General features: G+C 50.8%; 1 protein-coding gene across 1 annotated transcript in view; it reads left to right on the top strand.

The window, feature by feature from the left end:
* LOC128832903 (uncharacterized) overlaps positions 1–21,023 on the top strand; it is a 125,661-nt gene extending 104,638 nt beyond the window's left edge. The window contains exons 11-16 of the mRNA XM_054020606.1: positions 160–320; positions 968–1,268; positions 6,303–6,463; positions 6,887–7,190; positions 12,469–12,629; positions 20,449–21,023. Coding sequence (XP_053876581.1) covers positions 160–320; positions 968–1,268; positions 6,303–6,463; positions 6,887–7,190; positions 12,469–12,629; positions 20,449–20,549 — 1,189 coding nt within the window. The 3' untranslated portion in view covers positions 20,550–21,023. The remainder of the gene's footprint in view (positions 1–159; positions 321–967; positions 1,269–6,302; positions 6,464–6,886; positions 7,191–12,468; positions 12,630–20,448) is intronic.
* The last annotated feature ends 901 nt before the right edge of the window (positions 21,024–21,924 follow it).

The following is a 21,924-nucleotide window of genomic DNA, read 5'->3' as shown; positions in this document are numbered from 1 at the left end:
GGGATCTCAACCATCTTCCATGAGTTCTCAACAAACTCGTTAATGGACCTGAGAAAGCTTCAGCTAGCTCCTTAAGAACTTTAGGGTGTATTTCATCAGGCCCTGTTGATTTGAATACATCTATCTTCCTTTGTCTTCTTGGCTTTTGCTCTTTTTTAGCTGTGGGACCATCACTGATACCAGACCGGGATCGGTCAGCACCATCTGCTGCAACGGGCTGGAGGGCCGCTACGTCACCATCGTCATCCCGGGCAGGGCGGAGTATCTCACCCTGTGTGAGGTTGAGGTCATAGCTCAGGGCTGCACCCCACCACCAGGGGGTAAGGAGCTGGCACAACGTGAATGAAACTTGTTTCCTTTTATGTTCTACCCCGTTAAATAAATGAAGATATCCCATCTCCTAGAACTGGAAGGGACCCTGAAAGGTCATTGAGTCCAGCCCCCTGCCTTCACTAGCAGGACCAATTTTGATTTTGCCCCAGATCCCTAAGTGGCCCCCTCAAGAATTCAACTCACAATGCTGGGTTTAACAGGCCAATGCTCAAACCACTGAACTATCCCTCCCCCCTCCCTTCTGCCCCATCCTCTACCTAGTGAGACAGCAGAAACCCTGGGACACTCTTCCCTTCCCACCACTGACCTGGGCAGGGGCTCCAGCTGGCAGGGGCAGACGGGGAGGCTCCATCTGAGCATCTTGCCCCATTCCTGCCTTGAGGAGCAGCTCCAGATGGATATTGGACGAGAGGGGCTGAAAGCGGTTCTGTCTGGGCTGAGACCCCAGCAGCGACCTGCTGTCACTCCTGTCTCCGGTGGCCATGGCTCCCACTATGAACCTGGCTCTCATGCAGTGGCTGGTTTGTGTGTCACTTCTGGGAAGCAGCTCTGGCTCCGTGTGGGACAAAGGGCATCTACAGCCCCCCAGTGATGGGCACGTCCCACCTCCCCTCTTGTCACCCTCTGATTCCAGCTCAGAACTTGGCGCTGGGGCGCCCAGCCACTCAGTCCTCCACGTTCGAGAATAAAGAGACAGGAAAAGCCGTGGCTGAAAAGGCCGTGGATGGAAAACGCGATGGGAAGTGGGTACAAGGTTCCTGCAGCCACACCCAGTTCGACACAGAGCCGTGGTGGACCGTGGACTTGGGCAGTCGTCAGTCTGTCTCCGCGGTGATCGTGAAGAACAGGGAGGACGAATGCTGTGGGGAGAGAATCAGGGGAGCCCAGATCCACGTGGGAGACTCCTTGGCCGACAATGGCAAGCAGAACCCCATGTGAGTTGCCTCCCCATCCTCTGGAGTGAGATAACTCCTCCCAGCTCAGACACAGGGGTCATATTGTTATTCATCCTAAATTCTGAAGGAATCTTGAAGCCACTGGCAATGATATTTGCAAATTCATGGATGACAGGAGAGGTTCTGGAAGACTGGGGAAGGGCTAGCATAGTGCCCATCTTTAAAAAGGAGGAAAAGAAGGAGCTGGGGAACTATAGACCAGTCAGCCTGACCTCAGTACCTGGGTAGCCACTTGAACAATTGTATAAAACATTCAATTTGCAAATACCTGGAGGCTGAAGGGGCGATCACTAGCAGCCAGCATGGATTTACTAACAACAAATCATGCCAAACCAGCCTGATTTCCTTCTTTGACAAGGTAACTGGTTTGGTGGATAGAGGAATGCGGTGGATACAATTTACCTGGACTTCAGCAAGCCTTTTGACACAGTCCCACATGACATTCTCCTAGGTAAGCTGGAGAAATGCAGACTTGGTGGAACTACCATTAAGTGGATACATAATTGGTTAAGTTTCAGTGTAGCAGCCATGTTAGTCTGTATCCTCAAAAAGAACAGGAGTACTTGTGGCACCTTAGAGACTAACAAATTTATTAGAGCATAGGCTTTTGTGGGCTACAGCCCACTTCTTCGGATGCATATAGAGTGGAACATATATTGAGGAGATATATATACACACATACAGAGAGCATAAACAGGTGGGAGTTGTCTTACCAACTCTGAGAGGCAAATTAAGTAAGAGAAAAAAAACTTTTGAAGTGATAATCAAGATAGCCCAGTATAGACAGTTTGATAAGAAGTGTGAGAGTACTTACAAGGGGAGATAGAGTCAATGTTTGTAATGGCTCAGCCATTCCCAGTCCTTATTATAATAATTACAAACATTGAATCTATCTCCCCTTGTAAGTATTCTCACACTTCTTATCAAACTGTCTATACTGGGCTATCTTGATTATCACTTCAAAAGTTTTTTTTCTCTTACTTAATTGGCAACTCCCACCTGTTCATGCTCTCTGTATGTGTGTATATATATCTCCTCAATATATGTTTCACTCTATATGCATCCGAAGAAGTGGGCTGTAGTCCACGAAAGCTTATGCTCTAATAAATTTGTTAGTCTCTAAGGTGCCATAAATACTCCTGTTATAATTGGTTAAACAACCACAAACAAAGAGTAACTATTAATGGGATGATGTCAGCCTGGAGGGAGATCTCAAGTGCGGTTCCACAGGGATCTGGTCTGGATCCAGTGTTATTTAACACTAGTTGCCAATACTTTGTAGGATGGAATTAAAATTCAAAGAGATCTTGATAAATTGGAGAACTGGGATATAGACAAGAAAATGAAATTCAACAGAGACAAATGTAAGGTGCTACCCTTAGGGAAGAAAAACCAAATGCACAAATAGAGACTGGGGGATAACTGGCTTGGCAGCAGCACCGCTAAGAAGGATCTGGGAGTTGTAGTAGATCACAGCCTCAACATGAGTGAGCAATGAGATGCTGTTGCATAAAAAGCAAATGCAATTCTGGGATGCATGAACAGAGGCACAGCAGGCAAGTCACGGGAGGCGAGTACTGCTCTACTCTGCGCTGGTGAGGCCTCAGCTGGAGAACTGTGTCCCATTTTGGCCACCGCCGTATAGAAAGGATGTAGAGAAACTGGAAAGGATCCAGAGGCAAGCGACAAAGATGATCAAAGGGCTGGAACACAAGCCAGATGAGCAAAGCCTGAAGGAACTGGGTATGTTTAGTTTGGAAGAGAGGAGATTAAGGGGGCACTTGATAATGGTCTTCAAATACTTGAAAGGCTGCCATAAAAAAAATGGAGAAAAGATGTTCTCTCCTGCCCCAGAGGGCAGGACAAGAGGTGATGGGTTTAAACCACAGCACAGCAGATTTAGATTAAATCTCAGGAAAAACTTCCTCACGGTAAGAACAGTAGGACAGCAGAACAGACACCTAGGTAGGTCATGGAAGCTCCTTCACTGGAGGTTTTCAAAAGGAGGCTCACTAGCCATCTGTCTTGGATGGTTTAGACACAACAAATCCTGCATCTTGACAGGGGTTAGACTAGATGTCCCTTGTGGTCCCTTCAAAGCCTATGGTTTGATTCTATGGCTGCCAGCCAGGTTAAGGCTGTAGTCCCCTCCCCCTGGAGTTCCCTGGGGCTGGGAGCGCTGTGCTGGCGGTGCTCTCAGCCCATGGATGGACGGGAACTGCATGTCACTGAGCACAGCGACCCCTGCAGGGCAATCCAGGGTAAAGCCGATCTCTCCTGCCCCTGTGTGTTCTCTCTCTCTGCCTCCACAGCTCCTGCCCAGGTAGGATCATCTCATGCAAGAAACAGGAACTGATTTTTCTGACATCCATGGAGTTCTGAGGCCAGACGAAACCTTTCCAATCATCTAGTCTGACCTCCTCTATCACACAGGCCAGAGAAACTAACACGGTGATTCTGCACTGATCCCATAATTTCAGTGTGATGTGTAGTGTATCTTTTAGACAGATGTCTAGTCTTGATTTAAAGACTCCAAGGGAAGGAGAATCCATTGTGTGCTTCATTAATATTCTCCAGCGGTTAATAGCCCTCACTGATAAATGTGTGTACCTTATATCTATTCTAAACTCAGTTGTGATGGGGACTCGGGCAGGCATGTTTCTGACAGTGTTCCATTTGCTCCACCGAGACACAGAAATGTAGGGTGGGAAACAATCTCAAAGGTCATCTACTCGATCCCCCCACTCTCGCCAGTTTCTCCACATCTATCTTAAAGTGCAGTGCCCAGGACTGGACGCAGTTCTCCAGCTGAGGCCTCACCAGCACTAAATAAAGTGGAACAGTTACTTCCCCTATCTTACATACAACACTCCTAATCGATCCCAGAATGACATTTGCCTTTTTTGCAACAACATCACACTGTCAATTCGTATTCATACCTAGGCCATCCTTGGCAGGGGCTTGGTCAACCTGTTCTTCAAAACCTCCAGTGATGGGATGCCACAATCTCCCTTGGTAACTTATACCAGTACTTAACTATCCTTCTGGTTCAAAAGCTTTTCTCAATGTCTAACCTAAATCTCATTTTCTCCAAGTCCATATACAGGCGATTAGTTCTTGTCCTGCCCTTGATGGACATGGATAACAATTGATTACAGTCCTCTTTGTAACAACCTAACATTGACTTTTGGAACACCCCTGCTGGCCCAGAGCAGAATAGTGGTGGTGTCCCTGCCTCAGTTTCCCCATATGGGATTTCAGTGAGATCAGTGAGGCTTTGATGCAGTGAACAGTGCCCCTTCAGGGGTCTAATTGATTTAACCCAAGGTCAAAAAGAAGTACACAAGCAAGCTTTTATCCCCACACATCCTAGATCAAGGAGGAGGGGAATAAATGGTTTGCCCCACTTGACTCCATCCGTCTCCTCTGTCCAGGTTCCTTACTAGGAAGGCCCTGTCATCCTGGGGCCTCCCTACGGAGTCGGGCCTCCTGCCATCACCCGGGGAAATGTTCCCACTCTGGACTCAGGTCCCCTGCAGAAGTCAAACCACTGCAGCTCTTTTGCACAGCAGTTTGTAGTTCCGCTGCGATCTGGAGCGCCTGCCATTGTCTGGAAAGGTCCTTTCTCTGGGACCAGCTCCCCCTCCGGACTTGGCTTCCTCTGTGATCTGTGTGTCCTGACTGAGCCCTCATAACCCTTTGTTAGGCCCAGGATTTCCTTAGCTAATTGACGGACGCCCAGCCACCTCGGGAATTAACTGCTCACAGGGGGATCTGGGTTGGCTCCTTCTCCTTAGCGGAGCCTGTCACGGGAAGGCTGGGTGCCTGACCTCTTCACGATCCTGCTACCCTGTGACCTGCTTAAAGACTCTCATGTCCCCCATCAGCCATCTCTTCTCTAGACTAAACACACCCCGTTCTTTCACCCTCCTGAGAGGTCAGGTTGTCTAAACAAGGGTTTCTCAACCCAGGGATTGGAACCCAAAATTGGGTCACCAGAATGTTTCAAAGGGTCATGTGGCAGCTCCCGTGGCTCCTGTCCCATGGGGCTGGCTGGGCTCGCCCCCCTGCTCCAGGCACTGCAACCTCTGGGGTCCTTCCTAAGAGCAGGACTTGGCACTCGTCTTTATTGAATTTCATCTTGTGGATTTCAGACCAGTTCTCCAATTTGTCAAGGTCATTTTGAATTCTAATCCTTTTCCCAAACGCGTTTGCAACCTCTCCCAGCTCAGTGTCCCCTGTACATTTTATAAGTGTATTCTCCACTCTATCATCCAAGTCATTAATAAAAATATTTAGCAGTACCCAAAACCAGACAGACCTTTACTGGACCACCACCCCCAGATACGTCCCCTCAAAACGACAGGGAACCATTGATAACTACTCTTTGAGTATGGGTTTTTCAACAAATTGTGCAGCCACCTTATAGTAATGTCATCTAGACAGTATTTCCTGAGTTTGCTTATAAGACTATCATATCTGACTGCATCAAAAGCCTCATTAATCTCCAGATATACCACATCTATCACTTCCCCTTCATCTACTGGACTGCTGACAAAGAAGGAAATTAGATTGTTTGGTATTTGCTCTTGACAAATCCATGTTGGTTATTACTTATCTGCTTATTATCCTCTAGGTTTGAACAAATTGATTGTTTGATCATTTGTTCCAGTATCGTTCCAGGTATCGAAGTCGGGCTGATTGATCTAGAATTCCCCACACCCTCTTTGTTCCCGTTTTTAAAGATAGCTACTACGTTTGCCCTTCTCCAGTCTTCTGGGACCTCAGGCATCCTCCATGAGTTCCCAAACAATTGTTAATGTTTCTGAGATTGCTTCAGCTATTCTTTAGTATTCTAGAGTGAATTACATAAGGCCCTACCAACTTTAATAGATCTATCTTGCTGTGGTCTCCAGTGCTGTGTGCTCAGAGTAACAAGCTCACCAACCCTGCTTCTGATTCCCCTGTGCTCCCTAATCACAGCCTCTCACTCTGGTCTTCTGTTCTCTGCAGCTGCGGGACCATCACCGATACCAGACCGGGATCCGTCAGCACCATCTGTTGCTACGGGCTGGAGGGCCGCTACGTCACCATCGTCATCCCGGGCAGGGCGGAGTATCTCACCCTGTGTGAGGTCGAGGTCCTAGCTCAGGGTTGTGCCCCACCACCAGGGGGTAAGGAGCTGGCACAACATGAATGGAAACTAGTTCCCTTTTATGTTCTACCCCATTCCCTTCTGCTCCAACCTCTGCCTAGTGAGACAGCAGAAACCCTGGGAGACTCTTCCCTTCCCACCACTGACCTGGGCGGGGCTCCAGCGGGCAGGGGCAGACGGGGGGGCTCCATCTGAACATCCTGCCCCATCCCTGCCTTGGGGAGCAGCTCCAGCTGGGTATGGCTGAGGCCCCAGCACTGACCTGCTGTCACTCCCGTCCCCGGGGACCACGGCTCCCACTATGAACCTGGCTCTCATGTAGTGACTGGTTTGTGTGTCACTGCCGGGAAGCGGCTCTGGCTCCATGTGGGACAAAGGGCATCTACAGCCCCCCCAGCGATGGGCATGTCCCACCTCCCCTCTTCTCACCCTCTGATTCCAGCTCGGAACTTGGCGCTGGGGCGCCCGGCCACTCAGTCCTCCACGTACGTCGATAACGACGGGACTGGAAATGCCGTGGCTGGAAAGGCCGTGGATGGAAAACGCGATGGGAAGTGGGTACAAGGTTCCTGCAGCCACACCCAGTTCGACACAGAGCCGTGGTGGACCGTGGACTTGGGCAGTCGTCAGTCTGTTTCCGCGGTGATCGTGAAGAACAGGGAAGATGAATGCTGTGGGGAGAGAATCAGGGGAGCCCAGATCCACGTGGGAGACTCCCTGGCCGACCATGGCAAGCAGAACCCCATGTGAGTTGCTTCTCCATTCTCTGGAGTGAGATGACTCCTGCCAGCTCAGACACAGGGGTATCATTGCCCGCTGGGACCAGGGCTTGGTCTCTTCCCCTCCGAGCCCCCTGTGCTCTCAGCTCCTGGATGAAAGGGAACCACATGTCACAGAGCACAGCAACCCCTGCAGGGCAATCCAGGGTAGAGCCGATCTCTCTCCAGGACCCTGCGTCTTCTCTCTCTGCCCTCACAGCTGCTCCTCGCATAGAATCATCTCATGCAAGGCAACAGGAACTGATTTTTCTGGGAGCCATAGATTTCTAATACCAAGAGTCACCTTTCCGATCATCTAGTCTGACTTCCTGTATCACACGGGCCAGAAAATCTCTCACAGTGATTCTGCACTGAGCCCACAATTTCCCTGTGAGCTGCCATGTATCTATTAGACAGACGTCCGATTTTGATTTAAAGACTCCAAGGAAAGGAGACTCCACTGTGTCCCCCAGCAATATGCTCCAGTGGTAAATGGCCCTCGCTGATAAAAACATGAACCTTATGTCTAGTCTGAATTGGGTTGTGATGGGGACGAGGACAGGCAGGGTCTCTCACAGTGTTCCATTCACACCATACAGATACCCAGAGATGTAGGGCAGGAAGGGATCTCCAGAGTATGTCTAGTGCATTCCCCATGCTGAGACAGGGCCAAATATACCTAGACCATCCCTGGCAGGTATTAATCTAACCTCTTCCTAAAGCCCTCCAGTGATGGGGATCCCACAACCTCCCTTGGTGACCTATTCCAATACTAAACTATCCTTATCGCCAGAAAGATTTTCCTAATATCCAACCTAAATCTTCCTTGTTCCAAACTAAGCCGATTATTTTTTGTCCTACACCGGGTGGACAATTGATCACCGTTCTCTTTGTAACAACTTGTTCTGGTGGGTACACATGTGTGGTGCACCACTTGCTGGCCCAGTACAGAACTGTTGTTGTGTCCCTGCCTCAGTTTCCCACTGTGGGCTTTCCATGAGTTCAATGAGGCTGTTAAATGGAGTACAGTGCCCTTTCAGGGGCTGATTTATTTAACCAAAGGCCAAATCATAGTACACAAGCCAGCCTTCACCCCAGCATCCTAGCTTGGGGTGTGGGAAGGTGAGTTAATCTTAGTGTGTCTGCCCCACCAGAGTCCATCTATCTTCTCCATCAGGCTCCTTACCAGTAAGGCCCACTTGACTCACAATCCCCCTTTGGAGTCAGGCCTCCTGCCCAAAGCTGGGAACGGTTCCCACTCTGGGCTCAAGGCCCCTGCAGAGGTCAAAGCACTGCAGTTCGTCTCCAGAGCACCATGTGGTTACTCTGTGATCTGGAGCATCTGCCATTGTCTGGGAACAGGGTTTTTCGCTGGGACCAGCTCCCTGCTAGGTGCTTGGCACTCGTAGCTCTCCCTTTTTGGAACCTCTTCCCTCCAGGCCACTTTTCCTAGGTCCCCTTTCCTGGGGAGCTCCCTAATCAGCCCCCCTGAGAGAGAATTGCAATTCTCAGCAGCTTCCTCTGTGATCTGTGTGTCCTGACTGAGCCCTCGCAGACCTTTATTAGTGCCAGGTGTTCTTTAGCTAATTGCCTGATGCGCAGCCACCTCGGGAATTAACTGCTCACAGGCAGATCTGGGTTGGCTCCTTCTCCTTAGCAGAGCCTGTCACGGGGAGGCTGGGTGCCTGACCTCCTCAGGGGCCTGCTACCCTGGGACACAACCTGTGACCTGTCTGAAGACTGTTATCACGTCCCCCATCGGCCTTCTCTTCTCTAGACTAAACTCATCCAGTTCTTTCAGCCTTTCCTCAGAGGACAGGGTATCATTTTGGTTGCTGCCCATTAGAGTCTCTCCAATTTTTCTACGTCTTTCTTAAAGTGCCGTGCTGAAAGCTGGAGACAGTGCCCAGCTGAGGCGTCCTCAGCGCTGAGTAAAGTGGGCCACTTACCGCCCATGTCTGACATACCACACTTCTGTGAATACATCCCAGAGTGACACCTGCCCTTTCCACAACAGCGTCGCACTATGGACTCAGACTCAGTTTGTGATCCACTATAACCCAAGATCCTTTTCCGCAGTGCTACTGCCTCACCAGTCTCTCCCCATTTTGTAGTTGGGCATTTTCTTTCCTAGGTGCAGTACCTGCACTTGTGTTTATTGAATTTCATCTTCTAGATTCAGGCCAATTCGCCACATTATTAAGATCATTTTGAATTCTAATCCTTTCCCCCAATGTTCCTTCAACCCCTCCCAGCTTGTTATCACCCATAAATTTTACAATGACTCCTCACTTAACGTTGTAGTTATCACCTGGATCATCTGGATTGATCGGTCTTCAGCTGTCATTAAGACTGCGCCGATCACAACACATCCGCCATTCTTCTCGAATTCTTGCCTTTCTTCTCCATGTTCGTCCGAAACGTTTAACAATGTCATCTTCCCATCTTCTTGGAGGCCAACCAGGTGGTCTTTTCTGTTCTCACGGGTACCACTCAGTAATGATTGCGGTCCACCTATTGTCCGTGAACTGTGCTATGTGGCCCGCCCATCGTATCCTATTATATCTGCTTTCCATGACAATATCTTTCACACCCACTGCGTTCTCTAATAATTTCATTTGGGATATGATCCAGAAGGGAAATTCCCAACATCGCTCGTTCCATTGCCCTTTCAGCTACAGACAGCCGCTGTTCTCTCTTCGTCAGTGCCCACGTTTCACTGCTACACAGCATGGCTGGCAGCACTGTTGAATTGAAGATATTTGTACGTGTGGTCTTGTCAATTTTTCCTTTGAGGACATCCTTGATAGAATTAAACACACACCACCCTGCCCGAATCCTTTGCGAGAGTTCTCTGTTTATGTCTTGGAGCATATTAACTTCTTGGCCCAAATATACATACTGTTCCACTTCTTCAATTTCTTCTCCTGTTACCGTTATTCGGGCTTTTCTTAAGACGTCTGATCGCATGTATTTCGTATTGCAATGGTTCATTTTCAGACCGACCTGACTGCTTGTCTTGTCGAGTCGTCGTAGCATGCTCTGCAGTTGGTTGGTGCTTTCGGCAATTGGTATGATGTCGTCTGCAAATCTGAGATGAGATCATTGTTCTCCATTTATATTAACACCACTCCTCCAATTGATCTTGTTCATAACCATTTCAAGGCAGGCGATAAATAGTTTTGGTGAAATCGTATCTCCTTGCTTTTCGCCTTTCTCGATTGGGATGCGGAGGGGAGTTTCGAGGAGAGTAATGTCTGTTGTAGTTATGTTCCTGAAAAATGCTACTTTAAGCAAAATGATGTGAAGCGAATCCAATTTCCCCATAAGAATTAATGTAAATAAGGGGGGTTAGGTTCCAGGGAATTTTTTTTCACCAGACAAAAGACTATTTTTTTATATATATATACACACACACACACACACACACACACATACACACAGTATAAGTTTTAAACAAACAATTGAATACTGTACACAGCAATGATGATTGTGAAGCTGGGTTGAGGTGGAGGAGTCAGAGGATGGGATATTTCCCAGGGAATGCCTTACTGCTAAACGATGAGCTAGCACTCGGCTGAGCCCTCAAGGGTTAACACACTGTTGTTAATGTAGCCTCACGCTCTACAAGGCAGCATGAATGGAGGGAGGGGAGACAGCATGGCAGAGAGAGACACACACACCCCTTTAAGTACACTGACCCCACTCCAAGTATATTGCCTTTTTAAGTAGATCAGCAAGTTGAGACAGCAGCCGCTGCCAGCAAACTCCCTCCATCCTGAGTCCTGTCATGTGTCGCCCCTCCCCCCCCCCGCTCTGTGGAGATGGGGTACAGGAGCAGGGGGCAGGAGCGGGGGGAGGGAGACACCCTGACATTAGCACCCCTCTTTCCCCCCCCCCCGGCTCTGCACAGCAAGCAGGAGGCTCCCAGGAGCAGCTCCCAGGGAGAGGGCAGAAGCAGCACAGGGCAGTGTGGGGACGGACAGCTGAACTGCCTGGCAACTAGGCGGCTGCCGCACAGGGAACTTAGGGGAGCAGGGAGCTGATAGGGGGCTGTCAGTCCACCCTGGTTCCAAGCCCCCACCAGCTAGCTGCAACGGGCTGCTCTTCCTGCAAGCAGTAGACAAAGCGGGCGGCTGCCAAACGACATTATAAGGGAGCATTGTGCAACTTTAAACGAGCATGTTCCCTAATTGATCAGTGACGTAACAACGTTAACCAGGATGACTTTAAGTGAGGAGCTATGGTATAAGTGTTCTCTATGCTCCATCGTCCCAGTCATTAATGAAAACATTGAACAGTACCCAATACAGCACAGACCCCTACAGGACCCCCCTAGATACGTCCCCTCAATTTGACCATAATACTATTGCTAACTACTCTCTGCGTACGGTTTTTCAACCAGTTCTGCAACCATCTGATAGTCATTTCATCTAGACAATATTTCCCTACTTTGCTTATGCGAATGTCATGTGGGACTGTGTCAAAAGCCTGACTAAAATCAAGACCTATCACATCTCCCGCTTCCCCCCATCCATTAGGCTGGTTTGTCTGTCAAAGCAGGAAATTAGATTGGTTTGGCATGATTTGTTCCTCACAAATCCATGATAGCTATCATTAAGGCTACAATTTAGTCAGGGAGGTCACAGCAGTTACGGATTCCGGGGCTTGGCGGGGGCTGCAGTTGGGGCCGCACACTCCTGTCCAGGGGCTGTGTGCCCCCCATGACTGTGCCCCCTGCTGTGGCCTCTGGAGTTGGGGCTGTGCCTCCAGCCATGGCGGGAGGCTCAGCCCAACAGTCCCCCATTCCCATGGGACTCCATTCCTCCCCCCACCTAGCCCTGCCCCCACTTATTTAAAGTAAAGTAATGGACAAGTCACCGGCGTCTGAATTTTTGTTTATTCCCCATGACCTGCTCCTGACTTGTACTAAAAATAACCATGAAAAAATCTTAGCCTTAGCTATAAGGTGCTTACAGATGGATTGTTTGAGTTCCAGTATCTTCCGAGGTATCTGAAGTTGGGCTGATTGGTCTAGAATTTGCCACGTCCTCTTTGTTCCCCTTTTTAAAGATATGTACTACATTTGCCCTTCTCCAGTCCTCTGGGACCTCACCTGTCCTCCATGAGTTCTCAAACAAACCGTTAATGGTTCTGAGATTGCTTCAGCTAGATCCTTAGGTACTCTACAGTGAATTTCATCAGGCCGTGTTGACTTGAATACATCTATCTTAGTTGGTCTTCTTGGTTTCTGCTCTGATTTTAGCTGCGGGACCATCACCGACACCAGACCAGGATCCGTCAGCACCATCTGCTGCTATGGGCTGGAGGGCCGCTACGTCACCATCGTCATCCCGGGCAGGGCGGAGTATCTCACCCTGTGTGAGGTCGAGGTCATAGCTCACGGCTGTGCCCCACCGCCAGGGGGTAAGGAGCTGGCACAACATGAATGAAAACTTGTTCTTTTATGTTATACCCCATTCCCTTCTGCCTCAGGTTCTGTCTAGTGAGACAGCAGAAACCCTGGGAGACTCTTCCCTTCCTACCACTGACCTGGGCAGGGGCTCCAGCTGGCAGGGGCAGATGGAGGAGGCTCCATCTGAACATCTTGCCCCATCCCTGCCTTGGGGAGCAGCTCCAGCTGGGTATGGGACATGGGGGGGCTACGAGAGAATATGACCAGACTGAGACCCCATCACTGACCTGCTGTCACTCCTGTCCCCGGGGGCCATGGCTCCCACTATGACCCTGGGTCTCATGCAGTGGCTGGTTTGTGTCACTGCTGGGAAGCAGCTCTGGCTCCACGTGGGATTCTTCTTCAAGTGCTTGTACATGTCCATTCCAACTTAGGGTGCGAGTGCCCTGAGCACAGTTCTCGGAGATTTTTCCCCTAGTGGTATCTGTCAGCTTGGCTCTGGTGCCCCCTGGTGCCGCGTGCACATAGCACCGGTATAAGGGGCCCCGCTGAGCCCCCGCTCGCCTGTGGAGGCTGTTGGAGCTCCCCACCTTTGCCTTTGCAAAGTATTTTAGTGGTTTTCCTAGTTAAACATTCGGTAAATAGTTTTTATTAGTTAGTGTAGTTGTACTAGTTGTAAATAGGATAGAATAGTAGTTAGGACTGCTCTCCGTGTCTGCAGAGGGAGTCCGTGTCACCCCAGTACTGGGGCATGCCTCGGTCGCCGGGGTTTAAGCAATGCTCTTCCTTGTGACTCGGCACCGAGTACATCTGCATTGGTGCAGAGCACACCGCCAGCCCCTAAGAGCTCGTGGCACCGCTCTCCCTTGCCGGGGCCCAGGAAGATACACAGAGGACATCAGGAGAAGACCAATTCCCTGGCACCGAAGACAGGCAAATGGCCAGATAGGGACAGAGCAAGTACTGTGCCTGGCTGTTGTCCCTCGCCAGCGCCATGGCAGCCTCTGGCGCTGCAAATACCCAGGGGTGAGGTGCTACACCCCGCCCGGCAACAGGGGATGACTTTGCGGTACCATTGACCCCGGAGGCTTATGCTGCCGCTAAAGACTTGTTGATTCTGCCGGTACCGAGCTCCCCTAAGGCATCTGAAGCGGCACCGAACCTACCACTTTCAGGCCAATCTCAAGAATGGCCTCTAAGGGAAAGCCTCCATTTTTTACCTCACCAGAGATGCCCCATGGCACTAGTCCCCGGCACAACGAGGATTGGCACTGCCGTGGTCGCCTTGGTCATCCAGCTCTTCCTCATCTTCAGGGTCTGATTCGGGGTCTGACACTTCGAGGCACCGTCGCCAATCCCCCCACCCATCTCTGACTTTGGTAGCCCGGACAGCCACGATACCTCAAAGCGCCTGGCCCGCGGGGCCCAGAACTGATCCAATGGCCTTTTTTGAACACATGGGGGTTTCCCCTGGGCCAAGGGACCAGCTCGAGGCACTCCTATTCGGTGCCGTCGGAGACTTGGGAAGCACCAAGAGACTCCTGAGCCGAACTCCGGGGTCGACACCAGAGTCGGCCCCAGTACAGGACCTGGTATTGAATCCGTCACACTCCAGGTACCAAGGCGGGCACCAGTACCAGTAGTGGCCAGCAGGTGCAAGCTGGCCAGGAGGAGATTCCCCTGGAGGCTGGGACAGCACATGCCTCCTTCTCCTCATCACCAGAAGACGAGTTAATGCTTAAGGGGTCTTCTCCTCCCCAGGATGACCTGAGAGCCCACCAAGACTTACTTAACCGGGTCGCCTCTCATTTGGGTCTTCAGGCGGAGGTGGTCAGGGAGATGTCTGTGGTTTCCTGGACATTTTGACGGATGCAGACCCTGCCAGGGTCGCTCTCCCCTTGCACAGCTTCATTACAGGGCCAATAAAGACCCTTTGGCAAAACCCAGCATCCATCCAAACTTAAACCCCTCTGCCTGTAATCTATTTCTAGTAGATGCTTGGGTTTGTTCAAATTTATCCACTAGAGTAGCAAGTTCATCAACATCACTTTTTATCCCATAAACACTGTTTTACATCATCACTACATATACTCAGGAAACGTTCCTGAGCCACCAGATCACACATTTCTTAAAGCTTTTCCCTTTACCCACTTATCCATCAAATCTCTCATCTGGTTTACATGCCACATTACTCATTCCAGCACCCCTCTTAAGGCTTCTATACGTTTCAGGTGTCATCTGAAACTGTTTTAAAACCATTTCCTTGAATTTACCATACTCTGAAACATCTCTAATTGGCATCTTATTGAATATATCCAGAGTTCTCCCAGACAAATTTGCAACCAAAGTGGGCATCTTTTGGTCTTCAGGAATCTCCTGGAGCACACACCGCCTCTCAAAGGCGATGAAATATTCAGCAATGTCCCCTGTCTCACTGTATGCAGGACACAACCATTCTCATTTGTGGATTTTTGGAGAGGTGGGACTCCGTGGTGTGTGGGGTTCCACCTCTCTGTCAAGTCCAGTTCATGCTTCCCTCTCTTTTTCCCTCTCTTCCATGGCTAGCTTCCAGGCCTCCATTTCTTTGGCTTGCAGTTCCAGGGCAGCTTTTTGCCTGGCCTCTTCTGCCTCCATGGCCCTCTGGTTTGCAGATTTGCGTAAGCTTGGCCTCTTCTGCTTCAATCTGCAATTGCTGTCATTCCCTATGTCGTTTGTGTTCCTTCTCGTTCTCTTCCACCTGCAGTCTGCACAGCTCCAGCTTCTTACTGGTTTCACTTTCACTCATTTTCCTGCTTTTCTGTCCCTGCTTCCCTTGCCCAAAATAAGCAAACAGAAAATAACAAACTGGCAACCTCTTTGACTGATCTCGCCCGCCTGATCCACCAGCCTGGGCTCCCTGTACACTGTGACTGGCCCTCAAGCCCTCTCCGGCAAACATACATGTAGGACACACCCAATTGCAGTTACACACCGATGCTGTGATCAGCTCTGCATGGGAAGGCTTCAGCTAAGGAACTTTCCAGCTGCTCAGGCACACACACCCCTTTGGAGTGTAAACACAAAATTATATGTCATGCACTCCACAGGGAACTGTACCACGTACGCTCATGAAATTCGCCCCCCTCCCTCAATGTGGAGAGGAATCTACAACAGCTTTCTGCCCCCGGTTATGACTCACACACCCACAGGTTTTAGATAAAGCAAAAATAAGTTTATTAACTACAAAAGATAGATTTTAAGTGATTATAAGGGAGAGCAAACAGATCAAAGCAGATTACCTAGCGAATAAGCAAAAACGCAAACTAAACTTAATATACTAAAGCGATTGGATATGAATAGCAAATCCTCACCCTAAATGATACCAGCAGGCTGCATGTTCTTAAGGGGCAAACTGCGCAGACCTACAGCTTGGAATCCCCAGGTGTTCCATTCACAGGCTAAAAATCACTCTGGCCTGGGTCCAGCACTTCCCCCAGTTCAGTCTTTGTTCCTCAGCTGTTTCCAGGAGTCTCTTTGGGTGGGGAGTCAGTGAAGAACCATGATGATGTCACTCCCCTGCCTTATGTAGCTTTTGCATATGGCGGGAACCCTTTGTTTCAGAGCTTGGTTCCCATGCCAGCCAGTGGAAAAACACTGATATCCCAAGATGGAGACCAGCACCAGGTGACCTGATCACATGTCCCTGTAGTGTCACAGCAGCCATGAGTCAGAGGCTGTTTGTAGCATCCCCAGGAAGGCTTTCTCCCCACCCCTCATGGGCAATAAGCTTCTTCTAAGGCCTATTGTTCTCCCTAATGGTTCATTAACTTGAATGGGCCCTTCCCAGACAGCCATCTAAACTGGGAGCCTTTTGTCTAGTGGGCGTTCCCCATGTGTAAACACCTTTGTAATACAGATACATAGTCAATATTCCTAACTTCTATAACGATACATGCATACAAATAGGATAAGCATATTCAGTAAATCATAACCTTTCCAGTGATATCTGACATGACCCGACTTGCATAAAATGCATTATGATTATGTTATAATCATATCATAATAATATTTCTATGAAGAATATGGGGTGCAGTGTCACACATCCCTCCCATGGCCAAGAGACCTGAGAGAAAGTACTTTGTGCCGGCCAAGGGATGGGAGTTTCTATTTTCTCACCCTTCGCGCCTAGGGGTCTCATTGTGGTGGCTGCTAAGGAGAAAGACTGTCAAGGCAATAAAGGATCGACTCCAAAGCCAAACGAGTCGAAAAAGATGGACCTTCTGGGAAGGAAGACCTATGCTACGGGAGGACTCCAGCTGAGCAGAGCAACCCAGCAGGCATTGCTGACTCTCTATGACTTACAACATATGGGAAGGGATGACAAAGTTTAACGACAAACCATCTGGAGTTCTTACGTCTGGTAGATGAGGACAAGACACATGCCAGAGCTTCCTTACAGTCATCCCTTGACGCCGCAGACTCAGTGGCCAGATCTATGGCCACGGCAGTCCCTATGCACAGGAGCTCATGGCTGCAAGCATCACGGTTCCCGCAAGACGTCCAGCAAGCAATGCAAGACCTGCCGTTCGAGGGGCCCTCGCTTTTTTCTGAACAAATTGATGCCAGGCTCCTCGGACACTAAAGCAATTCTGAAGTCCCTGGGTTTGCAGTCCCAGTTTCAGCCCAGTAGACCATATAGGCCACAGCAATTTGGTCACTTTTATCCTCACCAGAGATATGACCAGAGCAGATGAAGGAATAGAAGCTCTTGGCACAGGCCACATCCACCTTCCTCCTTCTCAGTGGGGGGGGAAGGGGGGGGCCTAAAGCACTTGTTTTGATGGGTTTGTTGAGGACAGCATTCCAATTCTACTTTCCCAGGATTCAGATACCCCTATTTTTTCCAACTGTCTTTCCCATTTCCTCAAGGCCTGGAAATGGGTCACTTCCAACATCTGGATCATAAACACAGTGGAGGTTGGCTGCACCCTCCAATTCACCTCCACCCCACCCTCCCACCCCGCTTCCCCATCTCTTTTCAGGCACCCTTCTCACAAGCTTCTGCTGGAGTAAAAAGTTCAATCCCTCCTCAGGATGGGAGCTGTGGAAGAGGTTCCACCACATCTAGGGAAGAGCATTCTACTCCCGTTATTTTCAGATACCCAAGGCCAAGGGAGGTCGTACGCCTATTCTAGACCTGCGTCATCTCAACTGGTTTTTCAAGAGGTTGAGGTCTGCATGGTCTCTTTGGGATTGATTATCCTGTCTTTGGATTCAGGGGATTGGTATGCCACCCTTGACTTAAAGGACACATACTTCCATATTCAATTTTTAATGGCCACAGAAAATTTTCGAGATTCGTGGTAAACAAGGGGCACTACCAATTTGCGCCCCTGCCATTCGGCCTTTCAGCAGTACTGAGAGTCTTCACCAAATGTGTGTCAGTGGTAGCAGCCCTTCTAAGGAGAAGAGGAGTCCACGTATTCCCATACCTCGACAACAGGCTAATCAAGGGCAGGTCTCGTGAGCAAGTGAAATTGGACATTGCCCTCATCCAAACAACCTTCCAGTCAGTGGGCCTTCTTATCAACATACAGAAGTCAACACTAGTCCCTACTCAGAGAATAGAGTTCACTGGGGCAGTCTTCGACTCCCAGCTGGTGAAGGCCCTTCTCCCAGAGGATCACTTCCGGGTTATTTCAGAGCTAGTTCGTTATGTGCAGGCCCATCCTATCATGATGGTCAGAACATGCTTGAACCTTCTCAGCCCCATGGCATTGTGCATGTCTGTGGTTCGTCACGCGAGGCTGAGACTCAGACCTCTCCAGGCCTGGCTGCCCATGACGTACGGTCCCTCTAGACACCCCTTGGACAGAGTGGTTATGGTGCTGACACACATCCTCAGCTCCCTATCATGGTGGGTAGACGGTTGGGTAGTCTGCGAAGAGATTCCCTTCACAAAACCTCAACCGCCTGCGCACTTGGTCTCTGATGCATCAGCGCTGGGTTGGGGAGCCCACCTGGGGGTGCTCAAGACTCAGGGGTGCTGGTCCGTAGAGGAGCTGGCACTCCGCATCAATGTCAGAGAGCTCAGGGCAGTCTCTCACATGCTAAGCATTCTTGCCTCGTATTGCGTAGACAGCAGCTCAGTCCTCACGGACAATACATCAGCCATGTACTACATCAACAGACAGGGTGACGCTCGTTCTTTCCCTCTGTGTCGGGAAGCAGTTCGCCTATGCGAGTTCTACATCGCATGTTCGGTCACAATCGAAGCTTCATTTCTACCAGGGGTGCAGAATCAGCTTGTGGACCGCCTCAGCAGGTCCTCCTCCGTTCACCGCGGATGGTCCCTGTGTCCGGATGTCGCACGGAGCATCTTCCGCGTGTGAGGCTTTCTCTATTTGCCACGCATTCCAACTGAAAAAACCAGCAGTTCTGCTCCCTGAGGGGCCACAGTCCGGGTTCGATAACAGACGTGTTTCTGCTGAATTGGCTGCATCACCTGCTCTACGCCTTTCCGCCCGTTCCGCTGGTTCACAAGCTGCTAACAAAGATCAAACAGGACCGGGCTCGGGTCACTCTGATAGCTCCAGCGTGGCCCAGACAGCATCGGTACACCTCACGCGTTCGCCTCTCTCGCAAGACCCCGATCGAGCTTCCACTGTACCCAGATCTGATCTCACAGGACCACAGTCAGTTGCTCCACTCAAATCTCAGCTCTCTCCATCTAATGGCCTGGTATCTTCATGGCTGAGTCCCAATGAGCAGGCTTGTTCAGAGCAGGTCCGAAAAGTTCTCCTGGGCAGTAGGAAGGCTTCCACGAGGACGGCTCACTGTGCAAAGCTGGAAACGTTTTTCTCTCTGGTTGTCTGGTCGTGAGGTCCCACCAATGCATTCTTTGGTCCAGCTTATCCTGAACTACCTCCTATCTTTGAAGGAACAGGGCCTAGCCCTTTCCTCCATAAAGGTCCACGTGGCAGCCATTTCAGCATTCCGCCCGAAGGTCGACAATAGGTCGGTGTTCTCACATGAAATGGTAACTCGCTTCCTCAAAGGTCTGGCGAGGGCATTCCCTCAAGTGAGTGAACCACTCCCTCCATGGGATTTGAACCTCGGCCCCTCAAAACTGACGGGGCTGCCGTTGGAAGCCATGGAGACATGCTCACTCCTACATCTCTCATGGAAGACAAGACAGCCTTTCTGGTGGCGATTACTTTTCAGAACTTTGGGCCCTTATGGTGGAACCATCCTATACAGATTTCTTTAAGGACAAGGTACAGCTTTGGCCGCACCCTAAATTCCGTCCAAAGGTTGTGTCCCAATTCCATTATAGCCAGCCGGTCTTTCTGCCAGTCTTCTACCCTAAACCTCAAGCCACTAGGGAGGAGCAGAGCTGGCTCTCCTTGGACATCAGGCAGGCTCTGGCATTTTATATTGAAAGGACCAGACCATGTGCAGACATGTGCAACACATCACCAAGAACAACAGTTAGGAGAGGTAAGTAACCATTTTTTTCTACCCTGAGCCCATAATTTTAGTGTGAGCTGCAGTGTATCTTTTAGACAGACGTCCAGTCTTGATCTAAAGACTGCAAGAGAAGGAGAATCGATTGTGTCCCTCAGTAATCTGCTCCAGCAGTTAATGACCCTGACTGATGAAATGTGAACCTTATTTGTAGTCGGAGTTGGGTTGTGACGGGAACAGGGACACACCCCGTCTCTTACAGTCTGTCATTCACTCCGTGCTTTGGCCTCCGCAGGCTCAGAGTTAAAGGGTCGTCCGTCCTGCTGCCAACTCGCCTGTGCCCCCTAATCTCAGCCTCTCGCTCTTGTCTTCTGCTCTTTGCAGCTGCGGGACCATCACTGACACCGCACCAGGATCCCTCAGCTGAAGGGCCACTAGGTCAGACTCACCATCCCGGGCAGGGCGGAGTATCTCACCCTGTGTGAGGTCGAGGTCTACGGCACCCAGTTGGGAGATACGTGCTAGAAAGCGGGAGTGACACAGTCCATGGAGAGAGGAAGCACCTCTCCCTGTGCTGGGGGCAAGGGAAGAGGGGGTTGATGTGGAATAAGCCGCTGTCCCCTAATAAACTCTACTGGTCCCTTGCTGCATCTCTCCTGTCGTTTGTCTCCATCACCCATATCTCCCCTCCCCTTCCCTGCCCCTGCAGGCCACGTGGTTCTGATCCCACACGAGCCAGAGGGGCCTCGGCTCCAAACCCCAGATGGCTTTTAATCCAGCAGTTCTGCTGCTGCTTCCAGCCCTTCCCTCCTCCCAACGCCCACTGCCCATTTCCCAGCCTGCTCCCCCCTCTGAGTACAACCCGCTCTCTGGCTCCCCTGCCCCTTCTCCCAACCTGGGAGTCCATTCCTCTATCAGTTCAACCACGGGTGCCAACTTTCCATTGTGCTTGACCCCTGGCTCCGCCCCAGGCCATGGCCCCACTCCACCCCTTCCCTCGAGGCCACACCCCTGCCCTGCCCATGCCCCACCTCTTCCCACCCCTGCGCCACCCCCGCCCTGCCTCTTCCTGCCCCGTTCCGCCCCTCCCCCGAGCACACCGCGTTCTCACTCCTCCCTCTCCCCCCCCCAGCCTCCTGCATGCCGCAAAACAGCTGTTTGTGGTGGGTGGGAGGCGTGGGGAGGGAGGGGGAAGCGCTGACCAGCGGGGTCTGCCAGCGAGCAGGAGGCGCTAGTGGGAGGGGGAGGTGCTGATAGGGGGCTGTTGGGGGCTGCTCAGCACCCATCATTTTTTCCCCATAGGTGCTCCAGCCCTGGAGCACCCCCAGAGTTGGCACCTATGAACCCAACGCTCCTTCACAGCCCTCCCCCGAACTCCAGCTGCCCTGCTGTCACTGCTAGCCCTGGGCCATCAGCAGAGCGGGGCTGGCTTTGGCCTGTCCATCCACAAACTCTGCAGGTGCTTGGGCCCTTCTGGGACACCTCTGACCCTGAGGAGCCCCAGGAGGGTGGAAGAGCAGAGCTGACAGCTGATATGGGGCCAGATTCCAGGCGGGTGCAATTGGGCACAACTCCACTGGTGGCACTGGGATTGCAGCCGTTCTGAATTTCACCCCTATATTGTGCACAGTGATCGTGAGCCAGGCAGCGGCAACAGAGTGGTGCCCAGCCCTGAGCCTGGGCCACGGGGTGACTATTAATGTGTGGAGGAGTACGGCCAAGTTCCCGTAGTAACAGTTTGATGTAAGTCTGCTGTCATCATCCTGGTGTCCCCCCCACAGCTCGGCCGAGCCCTCAGTCCTATCCCCAGCCTCCTGCTATCCCACAGAGCCGTGTTTGCTGAGCAGACATAGACATTCG

Source organism: Malaclemys terrapin, chromosome 2 (assembly GCF_027887155.1).
Source record: "Malaclemys terrapin pileata isolate rMalTer1 chromosome 2, rMalTer1.hap1, whole genome shotgun sequence".
NCBI classification, from domain to species: domain Eukaryota; kingdom Metazoa; phylum Chordata; order Testudines; family Emydidae; genus Malaclemys; species Malaclemys terrapin.
Note: the sequence above shows the minus strand (reverse complement) of the source record. Positions and strands in the feature narration are given on the sequence as shown.